This window comes from Paramormyrops kingsleyae, chromosome 6 (genome assembly GCF_048594095.1).
Source record: "Paramormyrops kingsleyae isolate MSU_618 chromosome 6, PKINGS_0.4, whole genome shotgun sequence".
Classification (NCBI taxonomy): domain Eukaryota; kingdom Metazoa; phylum Chordata; class Actinopteri; order Osteoglossiformes; family Mormyridae; genus Paramormyrops; species Paramormyrops kingsleyae.
The window spans coordinates 11,666,892-11,693,032 of NC_132802.1; the positions used below are offsets into that span (position 1 = coordinate 11,666,892).

The 26,141-nt window shown below is 40.4% G+C and overlaps 1 protein-coding gene across 3 annotated transcripts; it reads right to left on the reverse strand.

The window, feature by feature from the left end:
* Nucleotides 1-1,120: 1,120 nt before the first annotated feature.
* Nucleotides 1,121-25,041, reverse strand: LOC111855786 (coiled-coil domain-containing protein 71-like). 3 transcript variants are annotated; one of them, XM_023835170.2, is made up of 2 exons: nt 24,896-25,041; nt 1,121-3,990 (listed from the first exon to the last, which is right to left on the reverse strand). In XM_023835170.2, exon 2 carries the CDS (start codon nt 3,927-3,929, stop codon nt 2,826-2,828), a length of 1,104 nt encoding a protein of 367 aa, XP_023690938.1. In that variant the 5' UTR covers nt 3,930-3,990; nt 24,896-25,041; the 3' UTR covers nt 1,121-2,825. The 3 variants fall into 3 exon arrangements, with proteins under 3 accessions (XP_023690938.1, XP_023690936.1, XP_023690933.1); XM_023835168.2 differs by lacking the exon at nt 24,896-25,041 and adding an exon at nt 19,878-19,977; XM_023835165.2 differs by lacking the exon at nt 24,896-25,041 and adding an exon at nt 19,526-19,862.
* Between the last annotated feature and the right edge of the window lie 1,100 nt (nt 25,042-26,141).

Sequence of the window (26,141 nt, forward strand, 5' to 3'; positions counted from 1 at the left end):
CGAGGTAGAAATGACACTTACCAGCAACCCAATTACATATAATTTGATTAGGTCTGGTGATGACCTGACAGAATCAAGATTTTCTTCTCTACCTAAAACAAAATGGACAATATTTACTAAATGTGATCATTGTGTTACAGTCCAGATCTACTTCAAATTAGCTGGGCTTGTTTTGAAATGTTAACGTAAACAAAAAAATTGATTAATCACTTTTTTTAAAATGCTAATACATAATTTATTACACTGTATATGATATAGCAAATTTTTGCCCTTACTGTGAACATCAGGTTGGTGTAGCACAACCAAGTCTTCCATCCATCTTCCAACCGCTTATCCTTATCAAGGTCACGAGAGACCTGGAACCTATCCCAGGAAGTATAGGGCACAAGGCCGGAGTACACCCTGGACATGATGCCAGTCTGTTGAAGGGAGCAGTTACCCAAGGTAGGGTACCAGCATTTTAACAGCAGTATTTGAATACTTCATTTTAGCTAATATAGCTTAACGTAATTTTAATTTGGATCCAACATATTTCAGATTTAAAAGGTTCATTAAATGAATCAAACTAAAATTAATTAGCTACTTCAACTAAATCAAAACTCAGCACTGATGGCAGACATCTACGACCTGTCTAGGTTTGGGAAATGCTGACATACGAGAAGTTCTCATATTCTGTCAGCACATTTTTAAAATATTATTTCACAAGAAAGCCCTGACTGGCTTACAATAGTTGATGACAGTTTCTTTAGACATGATTGCATTTTACCAGTCTGCTCACCTGATGGTAATGGTATTCCTAGCTTTCAGTTTGCTTTATGGAAGAAATAGCATTTAAAAAGGATTTAATAGCAAACATGCACTGCATGTTCTATGACTGAAGGGCGCATTAATGCACAGCCTGACCTAGACTGAAGTCCAGAGCATGCTAATTGTATATATATGTTTAATTAAAACAATATCCAAGTTTTAAGTGGTGTGGGATTCGGGTAACAAGCTCAGGAGCTTCCAAAATCAGTATCATGGTCTTTGCATTAGGGCATGAGAATGAGCTGGTTTTTTTTTTTTTTTTAAAGCAATTTTTATTTCACAATTTCTGAACAGTTATACCAAATATACAATGTTGACTGTACAGATTTCAAATGTTTAATCAGCATTGTTCACAAGACCACTCTGGCGGGGGAAAATGATGTCATTTTTACAAAAAACAATTATGTATGAAAATTGCCAGTCTCAAACATTTAAATTCAAGTTACACATACAGAAATTGGAAAATGTCACAGGGGGAAGTTACCGTGTCTTTATAGAAAGTGCATCTTCCGGTTCTCCAGAACACAACCTCAAATCCACATCATTTGTTTTGGTATTGTTGCCTTTGTCCAGTGTCAAGTCAAAACCCTGAAGCAAGCATGGGAAAATACCATACTCTGTATAAGAAGGAAGTATTTCAGGAACCAAAAAGCTAAGTCAATATGCAAAGAAGCATTTCAGGAACTAGATAAAAAAAAAATATCTAAAAACACTGGAAGCAATTTAAAGTAGAACTCAATCCAAGTTATTCTACAGATCATTTTGAAATATTGGAGAAAATGTAAGCAACATAAAGGCACCAAATGGACCTGTTTGGCACAAGAACAACTGTCAATGCCAACTGTTCATCAGAAGGGTTTGTTTTGCTTTTATTTCACACATCCATCCATCTTCCGGATGCATACCCAGTACAGGGTCGAGACCTTTATTTTCAAACCCAAGTTACATTAAAGGCAAAGCAGCACATACTAACGGTCAATGGTAAGTATGAAAACCCAACATTTGTTTAAATAGTTGTACTCTAGAGATGTAAAAGTAATACCAAGTATGAAATACATTTGTAAATAATTAGACTGAATGTTTTTTTAAATAAAATGGAGCTATTACTGAAGCTAGTGTATTTTGTAAGGTGAGAAAATATTCAGTCCAGGAGCAGCCCACTGATCAGTTACCATGTCTGGATTCTCCAAAGGGAAATCTGTTTTACCTTGCATGAGGAAAGTGGAAATGAAATGTGCTCTCTCTAACTGGGCCACAATATAAGTATCTACTCATGGATGCGATGTTTTATACAAAACACGGCCATTTAATCATGCCCTGAATTAAAATGCTTGCAATACAAAGTGATGAAATTCAGCACACACATTTCTGAACAGTCTGAAGAGCGCATTCTGATGCATTATTTAAATCTCAACCAAAACCCAACAGAATCTTCCCCAGAGGCTTTGGAAAAAGCCACTAGGTGCCCTTAAAGTGAATGATTTTAAATGAAAATAAAAATATGTTCAGGTGAACAAAGGAATCTTCCCAAAAATGGAATTCTAGGGTATGGCCAAATACTAAAATAAAAACCTACAATACAGCACACTAATCTGTGTCGCCATTTTAAAGAAACAGCTTTATAGATACTGCATAGTAATATGACACCATGGCTTCCTTTATCTTAACAAAACGGATGAAATGTCATTTCACAGTGCACCATATAAAACTGTCAAAATTTAAACCTGCACCCTTTTCGAAAGAAAAAAAAAAAAGACACATGAAAGGTGATAATTGTTCCACTATCTAGCAACTGCGCTCCTACACTGTGCACTGTCCCTTTAATGCAGGAAAGGCGAAACACAGACATTACATACGTTGTCTTTGCTGGATGAAAGGGTAAATTCGACCCTAAATGTCTTTTTCCCATTATAAAAATGCTTCGACGTTGAGTTCAGGCTCAACAAGGCATTGGTAGAAAAGTAAAAATAAAAGCTAGTTGCAGGGATCATGCAGAGCTTTTGTAGCATGAGTATGATTTACACGGGGTAAGTGATGAGTGGTTGAATTTCAATAACGGGCGACAAATTAACTTGCAAAATCTTCTGGGCTTTTCTTCGTACCTCTTCATCTGTGATGGAATCATCCACCTTGATCACCTTGAACCTAAGATTGTTCTCGTTTAGCCTGGAATCCTCTTGACCTTTCACAACCCAGACTCCGTTTTTAGCCGTCTTCCTCAGCATCTTGTCCTCGGCTTCCTCATGCCGTTTTCTCTTCCGCACCCGAGCTGCACCCTTATCCCTCAAGCCCAGCTTTTTGTTAGCCACAGTGGATCTGCGACGTTTTATGGGCACTGGTTTGTAGTTGTTGCTTTCCTTCAAGACCCTACCATTCTCATGTACTGCTGGAACAGTCTCTCGTTTCAGCATCACTCCCAACTTTATTGGGCAGGAAACCATTCTTTTCTCCAAAGCTACCACTTTAGCAGTTTTTGCTGAATGTTCCAGTGGTTGCACAGGTATCTCTGACAGTCCAGGTAACCTGTGGGAGTTGGGCAAAGCAACTGATCGAGACCCTAATCCTGTATGAATCTGCAACTTTGCTGTATGGCCCCTAGAGGGCCCTTTGATATTAGTCAGTTTAAGACATGGCATCTGGACAGGCCTGATGTTTAAAACCGGTCGCTTGGAATGGACTGTCCGTTTTAAAGTCTCTCTTGAGAGGTTTGTCAATAGAATTTTAGGTTGATTCTTCAAAATGAGTTTAGCCGCTGCACTCAAGAGTGTATAATTAATTTCTTTCTTCTTGGTACCAGGTTTCCTTCTGCGTCGCTTACCAGATTTTTGTAACTTTGGAACCTTGTTAAAAGGTTCCTGTATTTTTGATAACTTTGCTTCCGGAATTGGTTCTGCTGTGCAGGAATTGTAGCCATAGACATCCTTGCTCTTCAGCACAGTGGGCTTATGACCTTCTTCTTTGAGGCCCTGAAGAAAGGATACCAGCTGTATCTCAGTGTCCAGAAGATCCTTGGACATGGGACTAAAAACCCTCAAGGCTTCCAAAAGTGCAGTCTTTCCAGCCGAGGTGAACCTGGACCAGGAATGCACTGCCTTCTCTGTAACCTCGTCTTCACAATTCATGCCAACTGTATGTCAACAGTGAAACTGCATGAATCACTCAAATTACTGGAGAAGACGTTCCCTGAAAATGGAAGAAGCATGGAAATTAGTTTGCATGATACTCAAGTATATGCTTGGGCATCAGCAACAGAGCACAAAAGGATCATCTCAAAAACAAAACAAGTAACCTCTCTAGGTTTTCACTCACGGTCACATTTATCGATAAAGATGCGACTTCAAGGGTTTTTTGTCATTCAAATGTACCGAGCCTGGGTGGCCAGAAGGCAGCTCCTCCACTGATCCACATCCCTGCCTACTCTGACCTCTTATCTTACTACAAGCTGGTTCCATGTTAGAGGATATACTTCTTGTATGAGTATTATACACCTCTAACACCTGCAGAAAGAAAAAGGTCTAATTTGCCTGATAGACTTGACAAAGAAGACAGCAAACTCCCTGCAGATTTACCATCAACCCTTCCCATGTCAGACGAACCTTATTTACTCTTCCGTCAGAAACAGAGCAGTCCAGATCTTAACTGTGCTCCAGAGATAACTCCCCACTCGGTTAATGCTAGGGTAAAGGCAAAACACCATCTCAATCTTATTCATTTTATATGAGCTAATTTGGTTTTTACAAGCAGAAGGCAAGTGTATGCTCATCCAATTCGTTACAGAAAATGGCAGCTTGTCAGACCGCTTAGCTAGGCCATGCTGAAGAACTGGCTGCCATTATATGGGCTGCATAACAAACAACTCAATCCACAATCAAACACTGGTGGTTATGCTGCGCTTATTATTTATTCATTTGTTGCATCAAGGGGTTGAACAGAATAACTGTTCTGCTGCATAAGATTCTAGAAGTGAATTAGCTCTGCTGTATCCCATGTTGTAAAACCTCTACTTTCCTGCCAGTTTTTGTCTTGCTTATTAATTTGCTTGTTTTCTGTGGATGCTTTGCCCACTGTTATCAGATCAAATGCACAAAAAACTGGGCGGGTGGGGAGTGAGACACAGTGGGTGAACAGACATATTTAATTATTCCAAAATTAATCAAGGACAGTTTCCTTAACTGTACATCCCATCCTTCTAGGGCACTGACCTGACCAGCAAGTAAACAAAGGAAATAATCCATATTTTTGTCAGCCCTTTAATTATGTCAGATGTTTGCCCAGGGCCATAATACATCAGCTATATATAACCAGTGCAGTTTAGATTGATACAGTTGTGAGAAAAAGTTTGTTGATATTATCGGGGTTTCTGCATGAATGGCTCCATTAACGTGATCCAATTTTCTTCCAGTCGAAGCCATTACAACAAAGACATTAAAACACACACATTTCGTTACCATATCTTTATAGAACAAATATTGTATGTGAACCCTTATATTAACTAATTAATACACACTGGCAATACACGGCACTCGGATGGCAGTTCCATATTTCAGCCAATTCCTCTGTATTAAATAGATTCAGCTGATACATTATTTTTTGGGATGTGTTGCTTGCATGCCTGTTTTCACTACATATGAAAAGCCGAGATACTAAGACATAATTATGAGATGACGCAGACCAATCACATTGCTTCATATACACAGCTTGCACCTCATATTCGATATTCAGTTTTTCAGCTGGAACTATATCTTATATAGCATGATGCAAGCAATTTTGAAAACTTTTCTAGTTTCATGAGCTTCAACAGCTTCTCTTCTGCAGTACCGCTGGGATTTCTTGGGATTGGCCCATATCATACTTGAACACAAGTCTGTTGTGAAGAGCAAGTAACCAAATTCAGGTGGTTGCGCAGCAGGGCAGGCTGAAACCATATCTCAACTCACTGGAACACTGGGCTCCAATTACTTTTTGAAGAGATCATTATCCTAGAAGTTCACATACTTTGCCCATCAATGACCTTGACTGTTCAATGCTGTATTTTGATTAGGGATGGGCCGATCCACATTTTTTCAGTTCTGATCTGATTCCGATACACAACTGCTGATACCAATACGGATTCCGATACAAGAGCTCTTTTTACTTTGTTATATTTTATATATTAATTTTTTTAAGCTAGTAAATAGACGGAAAAAATGTATGACAAAAAATATTTAATTAGGCTACTACAAACATACATAACGTACTGTTCCACCTCATTTGTACGTTTTGTTTTAAGTGTTTTTGAGGCATTTGCAGTTAAATATGAATATATTCAAAACAAGTATATACAAGTGTCAAATGCTTAAAATTTTAACACAATTCTTCTCCCATTGGTGTCAGCTCAGTTACACTGTTGCGATGGCGCCCCTCTTGTATCCCAAGCTGCAGCGAGTTCGCAAAACAGTCCAAGTTAGCGACTCCCAAACCATCCTTTGCTTTTTTTTTTTTTTTTTAACCGCACAATTCATATTTCTTTTGTTTTAAAAAGCTTCTAAGCGATATTTCAAAATGGGTGTGACGTACAAAGACATGAATTACAGTTAATACTTAAAACTGAATTAATTCCTTAATTAGTTTCCTTCACTCTCAAAGGGTGCTTTTCCACAACACCAAGTACCATACTTTTTGCACATTCCCCTTTTCCATTGACTTCCAGTTGAGTACCAGTACTAAAAGTTCCTGTACCAAAAGCGCCAAATCAACTGGGATACTTCTTTGGTACTTAGGTACTTTGGGGTGTGACTTGAAACGCTTTCTTTGTCAATTGGTTATGCAAATAGCCTGTGAACAGCGAAAGATATAAATCAAATATTGACAAAAAAGTCAATTTTCAACTGTTATTCTTGCACGGTTTATGTCAGATGGTACAACCCATGAAAAAAAACATTAAAATACTGTAATATGATACAACTATCGGTTTTTAAAGTTGTACATATACATTAGATATCAAGAACAAACGTTTGTGCAGGTGTTCAAAGATATGTTTGTTTAATTTGAAATGACTTAAAATGCAGATGGTACAACCACAATTAATATTATTACTAATCATAAATTCAAAAAACAAATAGCAATTAACAATGTACGATGCATTACAGAAACTTAAATGGTTAATTTATGAAGGTTTTCATTTGGAATAAAATAATTGTAAAATATACATTTTTGGTTGCACCACCTAACATTTTTCAGTTGGTGAAAGCCTTATTTGTTATTCACCCAAGAGTTAAAGGAATCTTCATTTTCTGGTTGATGTCTTTTAATTTTTGAAAATGTTCCATATGTTAAAGCGCATAAAGGCTTTAGCTTACTCTATATAAGGCTATGTCAGGAAGGAGTATTAAAGCACTGGGGTTCCTTTGCACAAAAGATGTGATACTCTCATTTCCACCCACACACAGAAATGCACACAATAGTAAAAACCGCCCTAGTAGACGGCAGTTGATGAGAAACGGGTACAATCCAGGAGCAGAAATAGAGGTAAAAAAAAACACAGCAACCATGATGTCTAACCTGAAGACCACTTGATCAAGGCCAACATTCTCGCACCCACTGCAATGATAACAGAAGAGCCATCAATTCAAATGATTCAAGCCCATTTTCCTTTTATACCCCTGGACCGGCAATCTTAGAGGACCTGACCATTTAATCATCTTCTGTAGACTATTATAATCCTTGCCATTTATTCCCGAACAGTCTGCATAACCATTACTTAAACATTCATGCACTAATGAAGGCATTTCACAATTACAGGTTATTCGGCTTCTCCAGCACAAAGCACAGCTGCAGTCACATGGTTTGCTCTGTCTGGCAGCCATTTTACCCCCGAAACACAAAATGGAGCACAGGTAAGCTCAGGCATGAAATATGTTAGCAAGACGATTAATAATGATACTTTAAATCATGATGCGAAAATAATCTGTTTTGATGCATTCTGGTATCTGTTGCAGTAATTACTATCGTCAATACTCTTGCACAATATGCACAGAGAAACACAGGCTTAAATCGGGGTTCATTTATATAGTGTTGCACTATGTTCAAGACATCAGTAATTTCCAGACGTACTTTTTTTTTTTTAAACAACTGGACCACTACTTTCAATTGTTTCCCTTGGAATTCCTCAGACTTAGCTAATGATTATGGGAATGGATGGGTAAAAAAGAAGGGACTTGGCAGTAGTGAACGGCACAGTCTGTGTCCTGCTTGAAAACACTTTTGTTTTCAAACGAAAATATCCAGGGCTTTCTCATCCTATTAAATAACAGATGAGTTCATGAACTGCCAGATGATTAACCAAACTGGTAATATGTTTCAGAATGTTGCTAATTTACTACAAAAATTTACTACTTCATTTAATCATTAGGTCAACTGTGTTATGCAGAGGACAAGCTACTGTCAAAAGAAATTAATGTATTTCAGCATCTAGCTGTAGTAAAATTAATATATACAATTTATCCATTTAAATTGTGTATTGTCTATTAAAATACTTCAAATACTTCGAAAAAAAATCTCAAACCATACTAGTCAAATGTAATACAACTATTAAAAATTTGATGTGGTAACATTAATTTACTTTGCAGTTGTAAAATAGACAACTGTTATTAATGGGCTGTATCAGCTATGAATTTGACTTGTGCTACAATGCTATTAACCGATATACACTAGGGATGTAAATCGTTGGCTAATTATGATTATTGAAGCAATTCTTTGCATTGGAAATATAGTTGAGCGAGGTATCAAATTTGTCTATTATACTCGATACATTTTTACATACAATATTGATTTTATTGTAGACATAAAATGACAAAATGAATAGATCAGTCAGTACCAGAAAAAGTAACGTGATATACGCATGCTCAAAAATGCTAGGCATGTGCATACATGTGAGGTACAAATCAGGCAGGTGATATGGATTGTTGATCAGGGGGCAGAAACCCCCCACAAAGCCCTGCCCACCCACACCTTGTCAAAAAGTGGCAAAATAGTGAAATGCAAAGAAAACTGTAGCACAAAGGGAAAAAAATATTGCAAAGGTCAGCGCACATGCAGTAAAATATATATTCAAAAACCAGCAAAGAAAGAAATCTTAATACATTGATTTTGTCTGCAGTATATGTGTTTTTGTTTACAGTACACACATTTGTTTGCAGCACTATGTGGCTGCAATTTAACTCCATACAGTAAACTTCTGAACAACCTAGCTGTTAAATATTTGAAACATGAAACTGTCTTTTAAAATTTTCAGTTTTTCCCCTCTCCGGGTCCCTTCTAGGGCTCTGTACATATTTACTTAATTTGTTATTCTTTTTTTGTTGTTTCTTTTTCTTTGGTTCATGTGGAACAGTTCAGCAGAGGAACACAACGGTACTGAAAAAAATGTCATATAATACCTTATTCGGATATAAGCATTTACCTGAAGAACCTATGTGTTACATACTTGAAATATTTGTTTACATATTTTTTTCATATTTTAACATCTTATGTGATATTGCATTGTTCAGCAGAAATGCACTTTTCATGTTTTCCAGTTGGGAAACATGGATGTGAATAAAACCATAATTCATGACTTAGTCCTGACATTTTAAAATAACTTTTGAAAATTTTTAATAATATCAATATCAATTGATTATCGATACAGTAACCTAAAATATCGAGATGATGTTTTTCAGCCCAGTCCTAATTGGAAATCTTTCATTCATATCACAATCAGATTAATCAATTATTGGATTAATTTTACAACCTAAATTCATATCTTTTTTAACCTCACTGAAAAAAAAAATCACAAATGTTACCTCAGGAATTTAATTACACACTATTAATAGAATACAAAGATATTGTCAAAAAACCAACTACTATACAGAAGAAGAAAAAATCAAACACATTAAAGAAAACAGGGGGGGGATTTTGCTGGCACAGATTATGTGGATTTTTATTCTGTGGAAAGCAAAACAAAGATTTGTGGGTCAGATTAAATAATGAATTATAAACATGCTGCAGGTACTTAGATACATCTTGTGAGTGGTGAATGAGGTGACAAAATCTCTCATCTTCCACTACATGGCTGATGGTACAGAGTAATCTCCATTAATTTAGTAGATTTTAGTGTCTGTGGCTCTGGTGCTGCTAACTTTGAATACTGATAAAGTTTAAATATCAGCTGGCAATAAAAATTTTGCCAGCAAAAATTGATTGATACAGTGGAATCACCACCTTAATAAAATCAGTTCATCATGATGCATCAATACTTTTCTATGCCCCCAATATACAGTACAGCTTTTACATTGCTGTGTGTGCACGCCATATGAAGAGGGTGGAAGAGATCGTTACTGAAGCAATCATCATGTAGATCCATTATTTCCCTAATGGCTTTCAGGTTATTTTCCTGTTTCCATGGTTGCTGTATGGCTATTGACACAATGGATAGTATGTGTGAGGAAATGCAATGCACGAGGCCTTCTTTGTGGCACCAAAATAAATGGTAGTATTAGTGGTGCAACGATACGGAAATTTTGACCAATACCGATAACCAATATATTTTTGTCTAATATCATCGATACCAATAAACTTGCCAGTGCAGATTAGTGGAATAAATATTTTTTTTTCATTCTGTGGAAAAGTAAAGATTGATCTGTGGGGTAGATTTAACAAATTTTAAACATGCTGCAAGCCATATAAAACTGTCTCACAGGCTGGAACTTTGAGACCTCTTCAGAGTAGAGTTCGTGTTGTACAGGATTGTTCTATATTGTGAAATTAAATGCTTTGACCTGTTTTGAACCAATAAGGGACACGATTTATTCCATATTTTTGGATCATGTGATCAATCCTCCCCACTTCTCACCACTCGTCAAAGGTTGCCTGCATGACAAAATTAAAAAGTTTCTTTTAATTTTTTGTTCTGGTGGCAACAGTATCATTAATGCAATGGTGCACCGCCACTGAAGGAATTAAAGGACAAGACATTAGTCTGAGGGTTTTTTTTTTTATTTAAGTTTGATTTTTTTTCAAGCCTCAGGTAACCTGCTGGATTCTAAATCCACTATTAACAGGAGTGACTCAGAGTCAGAACTAATTACAAAAGGAAACTTTACTTCATTGGATCAGTCAAAGCAAAACCTAGGTGAAATTCACAAACAAATACAGTGGTACCTCAGTTCTCGAACTCATTAGAAATTGAATTTCTTAAAAGTGGAACCAACCAGTTCGAAAAAAAATAACCTAGAACTCAATCTGAATCTCAGAAGTCAAACCGTGAACGCCGACCCAAGATAACTTGTACGCACGGGGAAATGAGTCACGCGGCACGTCTCTCACTGGAAACAAATGGTAACGCTTCAGTCTTAGCCTCGCATTCGCTGTGATAGCATCGTGCATGTTTACACTAGCTGAATACATATATTGTCAGTAAAAAATTTAGACAATGATAGTAACGGTAATTATTATATAATAATAAAATATATTTAAAAATAGATTTCTTATTAATTATTTTAATATCATTAATAATAAACCATTAATACATTTAATTATTATAATATTGTTCTGCGGAGCGGGTATGGAACGGAGACAAAGGTGAAGACGTCAGGGTATCGGGGAATACGGAGTTTAATTACAGGTAAGGCAGGCAAAACGCAGACAGATAATACAATGACCAGACTGGGGAAACAAACTGAAGCGCGGACTAAATACATAGGACTAATGACAACAACCAGAAACGGCTGATCACACAGGGATTCCACACGGGGTTAACGAGGGGGCGTGGCACATGGAAGAAGCGGCTGATAGGGGCAGGACACATTGTTTTTATTTTTGTTTTTTTAACTTTACACATTGTTTGAATACATTTATTTTCTTACTTTACAAATTATGTTTTGATAAATGTGCTTAGATGTGTTTAGTACAGTACATGCTCTTCTTGTTTTATCCCGTTCATTTTGTCTTTAAATGCTAAAAAAAAAAAACATATTTAGGTGTAATTTTTTGGGGCCGGGAACCCTATTAATTGGTTTTCCATTACTTACTATGGGGAAAATTCGATCAAAACTCGAACTTTTTAGGATTCGAACCCGAGTTCTGAACGGATTAAGATCGAGTTCTGAGGTACCATTGAAATTCCAAGTAGTACACTAAGACCTTAAACAAAACCTTTGGATCACATCATATATCAGGCTTAGCAGTAGAAAGCAGCAACCACGATAAGCAGCAAGCATGACTAGTTGCAGAGATCAAAGAAAAAGCCATATTTGGCAAGTGCATAGCACAACTAACAATTCTTGGCATAAATAAATCACTTTATACAATTTAAAATACATACTTCATTAAATAAAAAGTATATATTAATTCATATTTTAAAAAATAATATTCAGCATTGTATAGTAAAATTAAGTTGCTATGACTATTGAGAAAAACAAATATTCAAACAGAAGTATATCACATGAACTTCCATATTAGCATACCTTAACGTCTGCCCTGGCAGAACGGAGTACGTGCTACTTTCAACTGAGTTTGTAATTAGCTTGTAATAAAATATTCAAAAACTGGCATTGGTCCAGCCTTATTACAACAGATGCAGACAATTTTAATTAATTGCCCTGTTTTATTAAAACTCCTGAAAGTAGTATTTTCACTGGGGAAGATTCATTTCAGTAAGTGGATAGGCAAGTTGTAATGTTTTTCAGATTAAAAGTTAATGCACTTCGTAAACTAGACATAAAAACATTCTGCATCTGTCAATTCAGAAGCATGCCTTATTTAAAATGCCAGACTACATAAACCTATTTTGATTAGTTGGCTGGATGAAATCTGAATGACAGTGTAGATTAGAATGACATAAAAATTTATGTCTCAATGTTGTTGGTTCAATAACTTTTTTTTGCAGAATCACAAAAGTCTACTGATAGTATAAAAAGATTGGAAAAAAAGACAACAGCATTCATGAGTCAATCATAATGCAATTTTGCACTATAAGGGCTAAAATGGTTACAAATACAACTACAGAAAAATGACTGTTGCCAACAGCAACAACTTGTAACGGCTGTCTAAAAAGAAAGGAGGACTATCTGAATGTGTGTAGCATAACAAGGTTTGTATAATTCAGGGGTTTCAACTTTAAATAGCAAAAAAAAAAATAAGGATGTTTCTTAATGCACTACGAAGCATTAAAGATGAGGGCTTCCATAATGCATTATAATGGTCAGTATAAGAATGAATAAAACATTACAGAATTTTTTATTGACGGTCATAAGGCATTACAGTGTTGATAATACTTTATAAGCTCCAAAAAGTTCTCATCTATAATGTATTACAGATACCTTCATAATACATTACAAAGCATCCCTCATTCTTATACTGACCATTATAATGCATTATGGATGCTATAAGATGCTTTTTGAAGGTATCTATAATGCATTTTAGATGAGAGTTTCAAGTAAAATGTTACCAAAAACTGTTGTTTACTAGTTAGTCCTGCTACAACGCGTGATATCACACCGGGAGTCTGTTCTAACAAAATTGATATATTGGTACCAAAGTCTAATACATTACGGAATCGCATTCGTATTTGTGTGATTTTCAGTCGGAGAGAAAAGCACAATGTGAACTAAAACGTGATATGGTCTTAGCAAAAAACACTATTTGTTCGCAAAAACAGCTATACAAGTGAACAATATTGATGCCAAAAACAGGAACAAAAAATTCTTCTGAAGCGGTTCTTTTCAGTATCTGCATACCATAATCCATTGTTTTTATGCTGTGCGAATGCCCGACTGCAGGGTGACTGTGGCTCACTACTCCTGACCAATGATGGCTAAAGCGAGACTTCGTGACACTTTGCATTATCGTTTTAAATTTTTATTATTATTAAAACTGGTGCTTTGAAGAAAAAAAAATCTCTATGCTCAACCATTCCCAGACACACGTGTGCAGGTGCAAGAAGCAGCGTGGGTTCGTTTTATGTAGGTAAAAAGATGGTGGAAACAGTTACAGCACTCTGGAGATTTTTCAGCCATTTAAGAGGACTAAGTCTGGTGTGGTCGCATTTTCTTCATGGCCACCACCCACTACTTCATAGCAAATGCCAGGTAAGTTAACTTTTAGTTCAATGCATGATGTTGGAACTTCAGATTGGGAAGGAAATGTCGTGGTTTGTCTATTAGCAAGTATTTTTTATGCAAACAATACATGCAGAGTGCTGCTAAAATTTGTGGTTTTCAATATAAAACTGTGAAATTTTAATAAACAATAATAGTGCGTTTCACAGACTTACAGTGCAGCACAGACCTCAAAGCAAAGTTTAACTGATGCAAACAGACCCAGACATGACTGCCCAATTTCACGATTGCACAAGTTACCCTCATCTTCACTAGAGTTGCCCAAATAGTTCAAGCAGGTAATGTCTCTTTGGAAGCACATTTCTTTGTGAGACACTTTTCCCCCACTATGAACTTCAATAAATCACAATACAGACCCAGGCTGTCTAATGTCTGATGGCCATGTCCAGGCTATTCTCCGAGTGTCCACTGTCAAGTCCCTCAATGCAAATCTTACTCATCTTACTCAGCAGGAGCAATGCTGTGTTTCTGGTAGTAAGTGATAAACAAATACTGACCAGATCACCAGAATGACTGTATATATTTAAACTTTCACTTGAAAAAGATGGAAGACTTTTTTTTTCTTTGTGTATGATTTATCACATGGCCCCCTTGGGGTATCACCACATAGCCAGTGGCCCCCAGGTAATTTGAGTTTAAGACCCCTGCCCTAACCCTATTTTTCCCAATGGATGTGTATTTTAGTACAAAATTTTAGTGAATGCGAGTTTTTAAGAAACATATGAGTTGCACTGTAGCAGGACTGACTTGTACAAATTCAACCAAAACACAAATATTGCATACAAGAGTATGACAGTTCATTCTTTTAAAAAAAATATATTGCCAGAAGAAAGCTGAGCATCAACACCAAATTTTTGTTGGCTCATCTTCAGATATATGGGAATACATGGTAAAAATATGAAAATGATGGTTTACTGCCCACATGTTCAAAAGAGGACATGAAAATAGGTGATTTTGAGGAACTGAAAATACTGCCCATTTCAAAACATTATTCTGACACTCCTATAACAGTAATAAATATTGTTACTCCATATTCATGGCCTAATATGTCATAAATGACAAGGGAAAAAACCTGAGTGCTTTATCAAGCATACTGTTTCAGTGAGAAGCTTTGAAAGGGGCATTATGTTATATTTTGAATTTTCTGCTATTTTCAGAGCCTTGGAAGAGGAAATGTACTTAAGATTTACCTGATCTGATTGCACTTTTGAATTGTAAAGAAAGAATTAACCCTAATCGTAACGTTTCAAAGCGGAACATGCCACATCAAAGGAGATATGAATGTGGGAATCTTGGACCAAAAGGCTCATTCAGCAAACTGGATAAAATTAAAAATGATAAAGGGCTGTAGTTTCAAAACGCTTAGATATATAGATATAATATTTAGGATTTCTACATAAGTTTGGTGTAAGAGCACCTGTAATTTTTTTCCAGGGGAATCTGGGAGGGTGATCTGGGACCCTGTGGGTGATTTAATTTGGGTCATTCCATAATGTTTTTTCCTAAAGGGGTGTGCCTGCCATATCTACCTGACCCTCCAGTCTCCTCCTTCACGTGGGTCTAATAAGCCACACCTGTTACTCGTTTATCTTACCTCTCATTCCTACCCTTGTGTTAATCACTCCCAGCTGCCTCTCATTAGCTCCCTCAGTCTGGTATATGTGCTTCCCAGTCCTGTACTCCCCAGTCCAGCCACTGACGGCGTACCTTCTGTTAGGTCGTGGCCATTCCAGCATTCTCATTTTGATCCCTCACTGTTCTTTTTACTTCTAGTTCCTTTTGTTTAGTTTAGTTCAATAAAAATCCCTTTTGTTTTGACCAACATCTGCCCTCGAGTCCTTTGTCCTTCGTGTAATGACAGGATGTTTTACGGTTTCGTCCATTTAAACATGGTGCATTTAATGGAGCAATTCAGTTCAAGTTTGTGTTTAGGGACATGAAAAAGCAGCATTCAACTTACAACACAACATCCTTAGCCACAAAGAGTAGGTACTGGCAGATAAAAATTGAATATTGGTCCAGGTTAGATTGTCAGATCAGACTATTATTTTGATTACAAAATAAAGCAAATAAATAAATAAAATCAGTGGGATATGACTATTGAGGTCATTTTTGACTTGAGTGGGGACTTCACTTTCATTTCCATGGTGGATTTTCACCATTGGTTGTGAGGTTTTGCCCAGAATCGGCTGAAAAACTTCACAAGCTTTTTTGGTACTTAGTATAGGGGGAGTTTTCATGGGGTTCTATGAAAACACCGAGGGGGAAACTGACCAATATTTCTGGTTGAACTGTTGAAACCTTGATTTTAGTTTCAGTGCAGATTTCAGAAATAAGGTATAGAATGGAAAAAAAAAATATATATATATATATATATCCTATTATTGGGGAAAAAAATAAATAAATATATATATATATATATATATATATATGTGTGTGTGTGTGTGTGTGTGTGTGTGTGTGTGTGTGTGTGTGTGCACTCACCTAAAGGATTATTAGGAACACCTGTTCAATTTCTCATTAATGCAATTATCTAATCAACCAATCACATGGCAGTTGCTTCAATGCATTTAGGGGTGTGGTCCTGGTCAAGACAATCTCCCGAACTCCAAACTGAATGTCAGAATGGGAAAGAAAGGTGATTTAAGCAATTTTGAGCGTGGCATGGTTGTTGGTGCCAGACGGGCCGGTCTGAATATTTCACAATCTGCTCAGTTACTGGGATTTTCACGCACAACCATTTCTAGGGTTTACAAAGAATGGTGTGCAAAGGGAAAAACATCCAGTATGCGGCAGTCCTGTGGCCGAAAATGCCTTGTTGATGCCAGAGGAGAATGGGCCGACTGATTCAAGCTGATAGAAGAGCAACTTTGACTGAAATAACCACTCGTTACAACCGAGGTATGCAGCAAAGCATTTGTGAAGCCACAACACGCACAACCTTGAGGCGGATGGGCTACAACAGCAGAAGACCCCACCGGGTACCACTCATCTCCACTACAAATAGGAAAAAGAGGCTACAATTTGCACGAGCTCACCAAAATTGGACAGTTGAAGACTGGAAAAATGTTGCCTGGTCTGATGAGTCTCGATTTCTGTTGAGACATTCAAATGGTAGAGTCAGAATTTGGCGTAAACAGAATGAGAACATGGATCCATCATGCCTTGTTACCACTGTGCAGGCTGGTGGTGGTGGTGGTGTAATGGTGTGGGGGATGTTTTCTTGGCACACTTTAGGTCCCTTAGTGCCAATTGGGCATCGTTTAAATGCCACAGCCTACCTGAGCATTGTTTCTGACCATGTCCATCCCTTTATGACTACCATGTACCCATCCTCTGATGGCTACTTCCAGCAGAATAATGCACCATGTCACAAAGCTCGAATCATTTCAAATTGGTTTCTTGAACATGACAATGAGTTCACTGTACTAAAATGGCCCCCACAGTCACCAGATCTCAACCCAATAGAGCATCTTTGGGATGTGGTGGAACGGGAGCTTCGTGCCCTGGATGTGCATCCCACAAATCTCCATCAACTGCAAGATGCTATCCTATCAATATGGGCCAACATTTCTAAAGAATGCTTTCAGCACCTTGTTGAATCAATGCCACGTAGAATTAAGGCAGTTCTGAAGGTGAAAGGGGGTCAAACACCGTATTAGTATGGTGTTCCTAATAATCCTTTAGGTGAGTGTATATGTCCTGAAGTGTCACAAGTTGAATCTTAAGTGTCTCAGGCCAGTTTTCCCCCACTTTCTCCCAGGGGTGTGCATTTCTCTTTTTAAAGTAATGTACATACACGTGAAGCTCTATTATGTTTTTATAAACTGGGCGAACAAATGCTTGACTGCCCAAACAATTTCAGCAACTACTTAAATCAACTCATAATAAAATCCACAATAACTTTTCTGTTTTTTATGGAAATGTATTAAGACATCTGGTCCTTTGAGCATTATAAACTTAATATTATTTGTACAGATAGTAATAATCCAAATAGGCTACACTTTACTTCTTAGCCCATCCCTCTCCTCATTTCTCAGTGTAGTTGGATTTCTTCTACTAAACAAAACCCTCAGTTCAAAAAGCAAGGGAGTCATTATCTCCTGCCTTTTAATTTTTTGCAATAGAAAACTGAAACCAAGACCTCTGACCTATCAATAATTCAAATTTTCTTGTCTCTCGCAAAAACCCTACTCATGGCCAATAATCACTGAATCAAGTCAAGGTTGCAGTCATATTACGGCTTTTCTGAATTCCTAAAACAAATGCAAGAGGCTCCTTGAAATCAGACCATTAGCATAAGAATACAGCCGAACAGAATTGCAAACACAATGTTTTGGTACCTTTATGGATTAATCTGGTTTTTGTGGTTAAGACTGCAGTATCAGGAAAAAATGGTAAAAATTGGTACTTTTGCTTGTCACTGGGGCTGTGCCCTTGTAATTGTACATTTTAAGGTACAGAAATTGACTCTAAGGAACATCCCAAAGGTACAAACAGCATTCATGTACCATCAGTGGTACAGAAAGGCTGCATTTCTGTACATTAAAATGTACAATTACCTGCAGCCAAGGGTACAATTGGCTTTCTGTAGGGTATTGAGGGTACAGTGCGAATGACAAGCAAAGGTACACATTTTTATCTTTTTTTCTGAGAGTGTGGGATGCTTACCATCTGTTACACATCGTTTCTATGGAATCATACATTCCAAACTCCTGACATGACTTCCAATTAATCTGAATTGAGAAGTCCCTGTAAAGTTAATTAGTACAACTGGAGTATTACGTGCAGGTAGATACGATGGGGAAAGCAAACATCACCAAGGCTCCTGCAGCGGCTAGAGCCCCTCGTAAACAAACACAAACTTATGTATTTCTAACCCATTAAACCATAAGAAAAGTCGATAAACGAAATAGCTACTCAGATGATCGTTTATCCGTGTTACCCAACAAGCAGAGAGAACCGAGAAATGACGTATTTCATACAGGACAACTGCAGTAAAAAGTAAACCATGCATACACCAACGTGGCTTGCTAGATACATATGATTAGCTGTACAGATGCAGCCAGGAATAATCAGTCCCCCGTTATACTGCAAAAACTTAGGTTTTGTCGGATGTCTTTGTAATTCATACTCGATTCACACCAGCTATTAAGACAGACCACGAATATAAGTGCTGTAATACTGATCTAAATAAGTATTTCAGCCGGATACACAATGAACCGCTTAACTGGTTACCAGTGCCAACAGCCTCTTAGATAAACTTTGTACTTGCATCGCTACAGTCTGCCTCACAAATGAGAAGCAAAACTCAACCGCAATTCACAAAATTGCAAGATGCACCTCAGCCTCTAACACCAACGTTAGTACCCAATTAACTGGCTGAGTAGTCTGCTACATATACCAACATAATATCAACAGAAGTGTGAGACAATTTTTGCTACTGCCACAAAAAACACGTCAACGGTACACCCAAAACAAGTCGCTTAAATAAGACACTTTACACGTTGAAATTACAAAAATTTGCTTCTATTAAGGTTGCTAGACGTCAGCTATTGGATTGCCGGCGTATGCCGTCGCTTTACCTTGTCGTCGCCCGTGCAGAAGACTTTAATGCCAATTCTTTGATGCATATGCACGCACAATTTTAAAGAAGTTCTCCGGCGACAAAGTGCAAACGCGAAAAAAGACACGACCTCCTCGCCTTTGTCTGCCCAGGTTAGGTGTTTTATTACGGACTGAGCAGAGCAGAAAGACAGAACAAATTAAGATGGCTACCACTTCGTACAGTGGGGGGAGTTGCAGATACAGATAGGAAACAGACAGAGAAAGAAGGCGGGGATTCGCAGGCTGAAAAATCGCAAGAAGAGAATAGCTAGTTCGAAACAGGCACGAAACGATATTTCATAACTATAAAATGAAAGGGGCGTGACTTACACCAGCGGAGTTGATGCTCATTGGACTGTTTATTATTATTTTTTTTCCTTCAGAAGCCGGAAGTGCAAGATCCGGCAATTGTTAAACGTGACTCGTATAGTGGCTTTTTGATTTTGATAGGGTAATGATAATAAGTGGGATAGTCTATAGGCGAGATTGGCAGGTATGACAACAGCTGGATGCGGTCGGGGAGGGGGGTTGTGGTCGGAGTTTAACTGGGTGGGTCCTTGCATCTGTGATCGAAGAGAGCAAATTTCCCGGTAATTGTACTGTACTAGAAATATTGCGAAAAACTACAAAATTAAAAATGCTTACGTTCAGACAATAAAACAATCGTTACATGTTGTACCATGTAACCAGCTATAAATTCCAGGTAAATTTTCCTTCTCTTTTTAATTTAAAAAATCGTTTATTAATCATTTTTAAAATGGTTGTAATATTTCTGGCACAATGTATTCAATTAGGACAGGGTCAGTAGATGCCTATCCCAAGTAGTATAGGGAATATGGCAGTAGTACTAGCGATGTAAATCAGTTTTATTCTTATTTAGTTTGATCGATTAAACTAAAAAAATATCCGGTCATTGATTTGTCTCCTTTTTTTTAAAAAAAAAAAACAATAAAATAAATGTTTCTGTTAATAAAATGTAATTAAAATGATATCTGTTATGATCTGCCTGCAGGTGAACGGGGAAGCAGGCAAGCGGAGTCGTGAAGTCCAATAAACGTGGATTTAATGGTCACAGACGGGCAGAACAGGACAGGACAGGCACTACGCAAACCAACATTAATGACCGATCTGGGAAACAGTGGGAGACGCGGACTAATATGGACAGGATACGGTGAACAGAACAGGCCACAGATGAGAACAATTAGGGATGAACACGAGGTAACGAGGTGGGCGTGGCACACATCGGGATCGAACGGAGCTGATCGTGACAGAACCCCCCCTCAAAGGCGCGCACTCCGGGCGCGCCCCAAAGGGAGGCGACGAAGGAGACCAAACCGGGGAAACAGGACCGAGACACAGAACTGAAACAAAGACCAACCAAAAGACAGGACGCGACAAAGAACAGGAAACGCGGAAAGACAAACCAGGAAGGGAGACACGGGAGGCACAGAAGGAACACCCACAGGCGACACACAGGGGCCAGGAGTGAACAAAGGAACCAGAGGGGGACGAGGAGCAGAGACAGGAGGCAGAAAGGGAAAGGGAGGAGGAATAAGGGGCGCCCGAAGGACCCCAGACGGGCGACGGGCAGCGGCTGGAGGGGCCGCAGGCGAGAGGGAGAAGGGAGCAGGAGGGAACCACACAGGGGCCGAGGGAACGGGACGAGGGAGAGACAGAGGGGACATGGAGGGAGCAGGAGGGAACACCAGTGAAGGCGGGCAGGAGGGGGAAGCTGCGGCAGGCGACGGCGTAGCAAGGGGGGCCCGGAGGCGACCGACATGGAGCCAGAGGCGACGCCGAGGACTGGCACCAAGGCACCGGGGGGGGACCCGGAGGGGACCGCCGACCCAGAGCCGGAGGACCCGCAGGCAGCCACCGAGCGACAGCCAGGGGCCGAACGGTCGAGCCAGGGGGCAGGGCGGGCGGGACCTGGGCCCGACGCCTGTGTCCCCGTCCCTTGCGGGACACTGAAAGGCGGGGTCCCGGGGAGCGTCGGCCTTGTCGGGGCAAGGGCGAAGGAGTCATTAGGGCTGGGGGAACTAGAGGCAGGGCCTCTGGTGAGGCAGCAGGCGCGGCCGCAGGCGGTGCAGCCGGAGCCGCGGGCGGTGCAGCCGGAGCCGCGAGCTGGACGGGAGAGCCGGGTTGAACCGGAGAGCCGGGCTGGACGGGAGAGGCGGCCTCAGGCAGGGCTGCGGGCTGGACGGGAGAGGCGGCCTCCGGCAGGGCCGCGGGCTGGATGGGAGAGGCGGCCTCTGGCAGGGCCGCGGGCGTGTGGCCAGCAGGAGGCGCCTCGGCGGGCGCCATCATCACTTGGCCAGCAGGGGGCGCCTCGGCAGGCACCTTGGACGTGTGGCCAGCAGGGGGCGCCTCGGCAGGCACCCCAATCATGTGGTCCGCAGGGGGCGCCGCAGCGGGTGCCGCCATCACGCGGCCAGCAGGGGGCGCAACTGCGGCCACCTCGGGCAGTGCTGCAGGCAGAGTGGTGGCAGTTGCAGGGACTGCAGGCAGAACAGGTGGGTCAGGCAGGACAGGCGGGTCAGGCAGTGCCGCGGGCAGATCGGCGGCAGCAGCAGGCGGCATGGCCTGCAGGTCCGGAGCAGGCAGGTGTGAGATCGGCGCCACGATCGGCGCCAGGCGTGCAGGTGCTGTCCCTTTAAGGGCCTTGGGGATCCGGGGAATAGTGTCTCTAATGGCGCGTATTCCGCCCTGCCCCAGACGCTCCGGCCGATGAAAGGAAGCCACCCACGGAGGCGGCTGCTCTCCGTGGAAGCTGGCTAGGCGGGCAGGGGCGATGTCATCCCAGGCAAGGAGCAGAGAGCAGGCTCCCAGGAAGATCGTGGTCTCCTCCCCGTGTTGCGTTTGGTGTTGCTTTGGCCGTTCTTTCTTGCCGCTGGAGGTAGAGGGCGGAGCCGGCTCAGAGACGTTGCCCAGGCTCCAGGCAACGCGCTTGTCCCGTCGCTCCGAAATCCTCTTTCTCAGGCGCTGAAGGGATTTCCTTGTTTTCGTCAGCGGATAGTCCTGACCTGCCGGGCGCTCTTTCTCGAGGAGGTCCGTGCCCCAGTTAGCAAGATCCAGGGCAACAGGGTCCTCCTTGACTTCTGGCTGGGCGCGCCAATACACGAATTCCTGCAGCAGCCTGAGCCGGTGATGCTCGGACTGCTGCTTCGTGCTTTGTTCGAGATCGGTCATTCTGTTATGATCTGCGTGCAGGTGAACGGGGAAGCAGGCAAGCGGAGTCGTGAAGTTCAATAAACGTGGATTTAATAGTCACAGACGGGCAGAACAGGACAGGACAGGCACTACGCAAACCAACATTAATGACCGATCTGGGAAACAGTGGGAGACGCGGACTAATATGGACAGGATACGGTGAACAGAACAGGCCACAGATGAGAACAATTAGGGATGAACACGAGGTAACGAGGTGGCCGTGGCGCACATCATGATCGAACGGAGCAGATCGTGACAATATCCTCCTGAGACCCAAGGAAAAAAGTGTCCTTCAATTGTAGGTTATTTGTCTTTGAAGGAAATAACATCTTACAATTTAGATTTTTTCTTTCTTTAGTGCACAACAAGAATAAATATGTTTCCCAACATCAGTGAAAAAATAAATGCAAAAATACAATGTCCACTACAATGGACATAAATTAATAGGTCGGGTCTCAGGAGGATATATTACGTTTAATTTAATTTCCCTTAAACTGATCAAGACTTTCAGGGGCCCAGACACTAGGGGGGGACTGAGTATGTGATCATGGAAAACAAATGGGAGCTTTGGTTTGGATCGAGTTGGGAAGCCCAGCCATGTTTTTGTGCGACCCTGATCATACACTTACTGAGCATTTTATTCGCAATACCCATGGCAGTATTTCATTAGGAATAACTGTGGACCAATACATAGTGTAAAATTATTCTTCAGTAAAATCCAGTTATAACGGACTTCAAGGGACCAGTTATATCCAGAGTTGCTGTATGCCCAGAACACAACTACAGGACACCATTTACTCGAGCTGACAGAATGGCTACAGTAACTCAGATAACCACTCTGCACAACTGTGGTGAGCAGAAAAGCATCTCGAGAATGTAGGACATGTCGAAACTTGAGGTGGATGAGCTACAACACAGAAGACCATGTTGGGGTTCACTCTTGTCAGACAAAAACAGAAAGCTGAGGCTGCAGTGGGCATAGGCTGACCAGAACTGGACAGGTGAAGACTGGAGAAACTGTCACGCCCAGCTCGTCCACGCCCCCTCATTACCAATGTGTACTACCCTGATTGTTCCCAGCTATTTGATGTTATTTTCGGCTTGTTTAGTGTAAATTGTTGGTGCCGCACTCCTCCAGGGTCCGTAGATGAGAAGAGATTCACAGCAGAGACGAGGAGTAGCTGCAAGTCACCAGTTTATTCTCTGACAGATTGCAATCAGGGAGCGATTATCTGACATTCAGCATGTACAGCAAGAAGCTCGAACAGTAGTTTATAGCTAGGCCCTCCGGGGTGTTCCCCCCCTTTCTTGGTATTTTTCCATCTACGTGACAACAACATATTTTGACATTTGCTCCAGTTAGTTAGTACATGTCCCCCCACCCTGCATTTTATCGCATCAGCACTTTTACACCCCTCCTTGTGTTAGGCTAGAGTTAAATAAGTATCGCTTATGCCATCTGTCTCTATTTTCCAACCGTCTAGGTCAGGTCACCCTGCCCTGCCGGTACACTGTTAGTTCCTGTTTCTGTTAGCTGCATTATCTTAGAATTAACACCTTAATTTCAGTCCATGCCTTCATCCGTTTCCCAGATCTGTCATTGACGTTGTCTACCATGTGCCTGCAATAAACCCCGTTTGCTGGACTTCCGTGTGTCCGGAATCTGCTTCCCCGTTCAGTGCTCACTCGCCCGGAGCATGGTCGCAACTAGGGATGCTCATTTCGATTAATTTTCCCAACCGACAACCGCCGTTCGTTATCCGAATATTAATCGTTAACTGATCAGATAGAATATTAGAATATTAAATTAGAATTGAATGAAAATAGAACTGAGTGTGACGTTCCCGGTCCCGGAGGGGCGGGACTCGACAGGTGTAGCGACTCTGACTTCATCATCGGAGATATAAAAGGAAGTAGGATCCAAACCATGGTGCGAAGTATTGAGCCAATGTCACTATTGTGCCTTACCGAGCAGCTTCTTGTCTCTCGTCTCCCCGCTTACCTCGTGTCCGTCAGTCTTACCTTTGTCCAGCGCCTTTCGTTCTTACCTTTTCTCTCCAGCCCAGCTCCCGTTCCTGATCAGCCTGCCCAGCCCAGTGTCCTGTTTTGCCTTCCTCTCCGGTGTCTCGTCTACGTACCTCTTCGTCGGACTGCCATCCCGGACTTCGACCTTCCTGCCTGCCCCCGACTCGGATTCTTGCCTCTCGTTTTGGACACTTCAGCTGCTGTGTCAAGACCGGTTAATAAACCCTGCTTGCCTTGCTTATCTGGGTCCGACTCTCTGTCACTCCGCGTCACACTGAGGAGTGTCTGATTAAATATGCGAACATTTTTTTTCAGTTTTATTTTAACATGTGCGAACAACAGCACACAGAACATATCAAGAACAGAATCTGGATTCACACATTCACATCTGGATTCACACAATTTTCACGCACCTGCAGCGTTTCCGACAACAGAGAAAAGCAAATTAATATAAATAAAAAGAATAAGTACTTCTTTTCACTCGCTTCATTTTGCTTGCCCGGCAAAATACGTCTGAATTAAGTCATGTGTGGTTGCACGTGATAACGCCCCATGAGTTAACAAATAGCGTATGTGTAGCATATTTATGCCCCAAAACTTTATACTACTACTACTAATAATAATAATTAAATATATATATATATATATATATATATATATATATATATATATATATATATTAGGGGTGTGCAAAGCAGCCGGTATTTGTATCTGTATTTGTATTTGTTGAGGGGGGAAAAGTATTTGTATTTGTATTCGTATTCGAGTAAAATTCAAAATAGGCGTAAAAATCCAGTTTTTTTGCGTTGCACTTCTAATTTACGTTATAGTGTAAGTATTCTTTAATTATATCCATTAAAATAATTATGGATATGCAGTAGACAGAGTAACTTAAACGTACCATATAACTCCTACAAGTGCATACAATTCGACACAACTACACAAGCATTGTTTTAACCTTTTTAACCAAACGTTAACGTTACTCTGTCAACAGCCTATTGTCTAAATTACCGAGCTAACAGAGCTACGTAAACAGAGCGAACATGAGAGCACCTGACTGCAGACGTCAATAATGCAGTGTAATGGAATAATCTCCCGATCAAACTCCGCTTCCCGAAAGTTATAAACTGCCTCCGGAACCCAGTTAAGGTACAAAAATAGTGATACAGTTAAGTCTTTTTTCACTCAGCCGAGCCTTCTCTGTTGCTGTGTGGAGCAGCCTGTGTCAGTCACCTCTTTTACTCCCCCCCGACTCCTGAACTCACTCACTCATCCGGGCATGCACTGCGGTCTCAAGAGGAAACGCAGCTTTTTGATATAAAGTTTTTCTTGTTCCCGAATACAAATATTTTTTTAAGT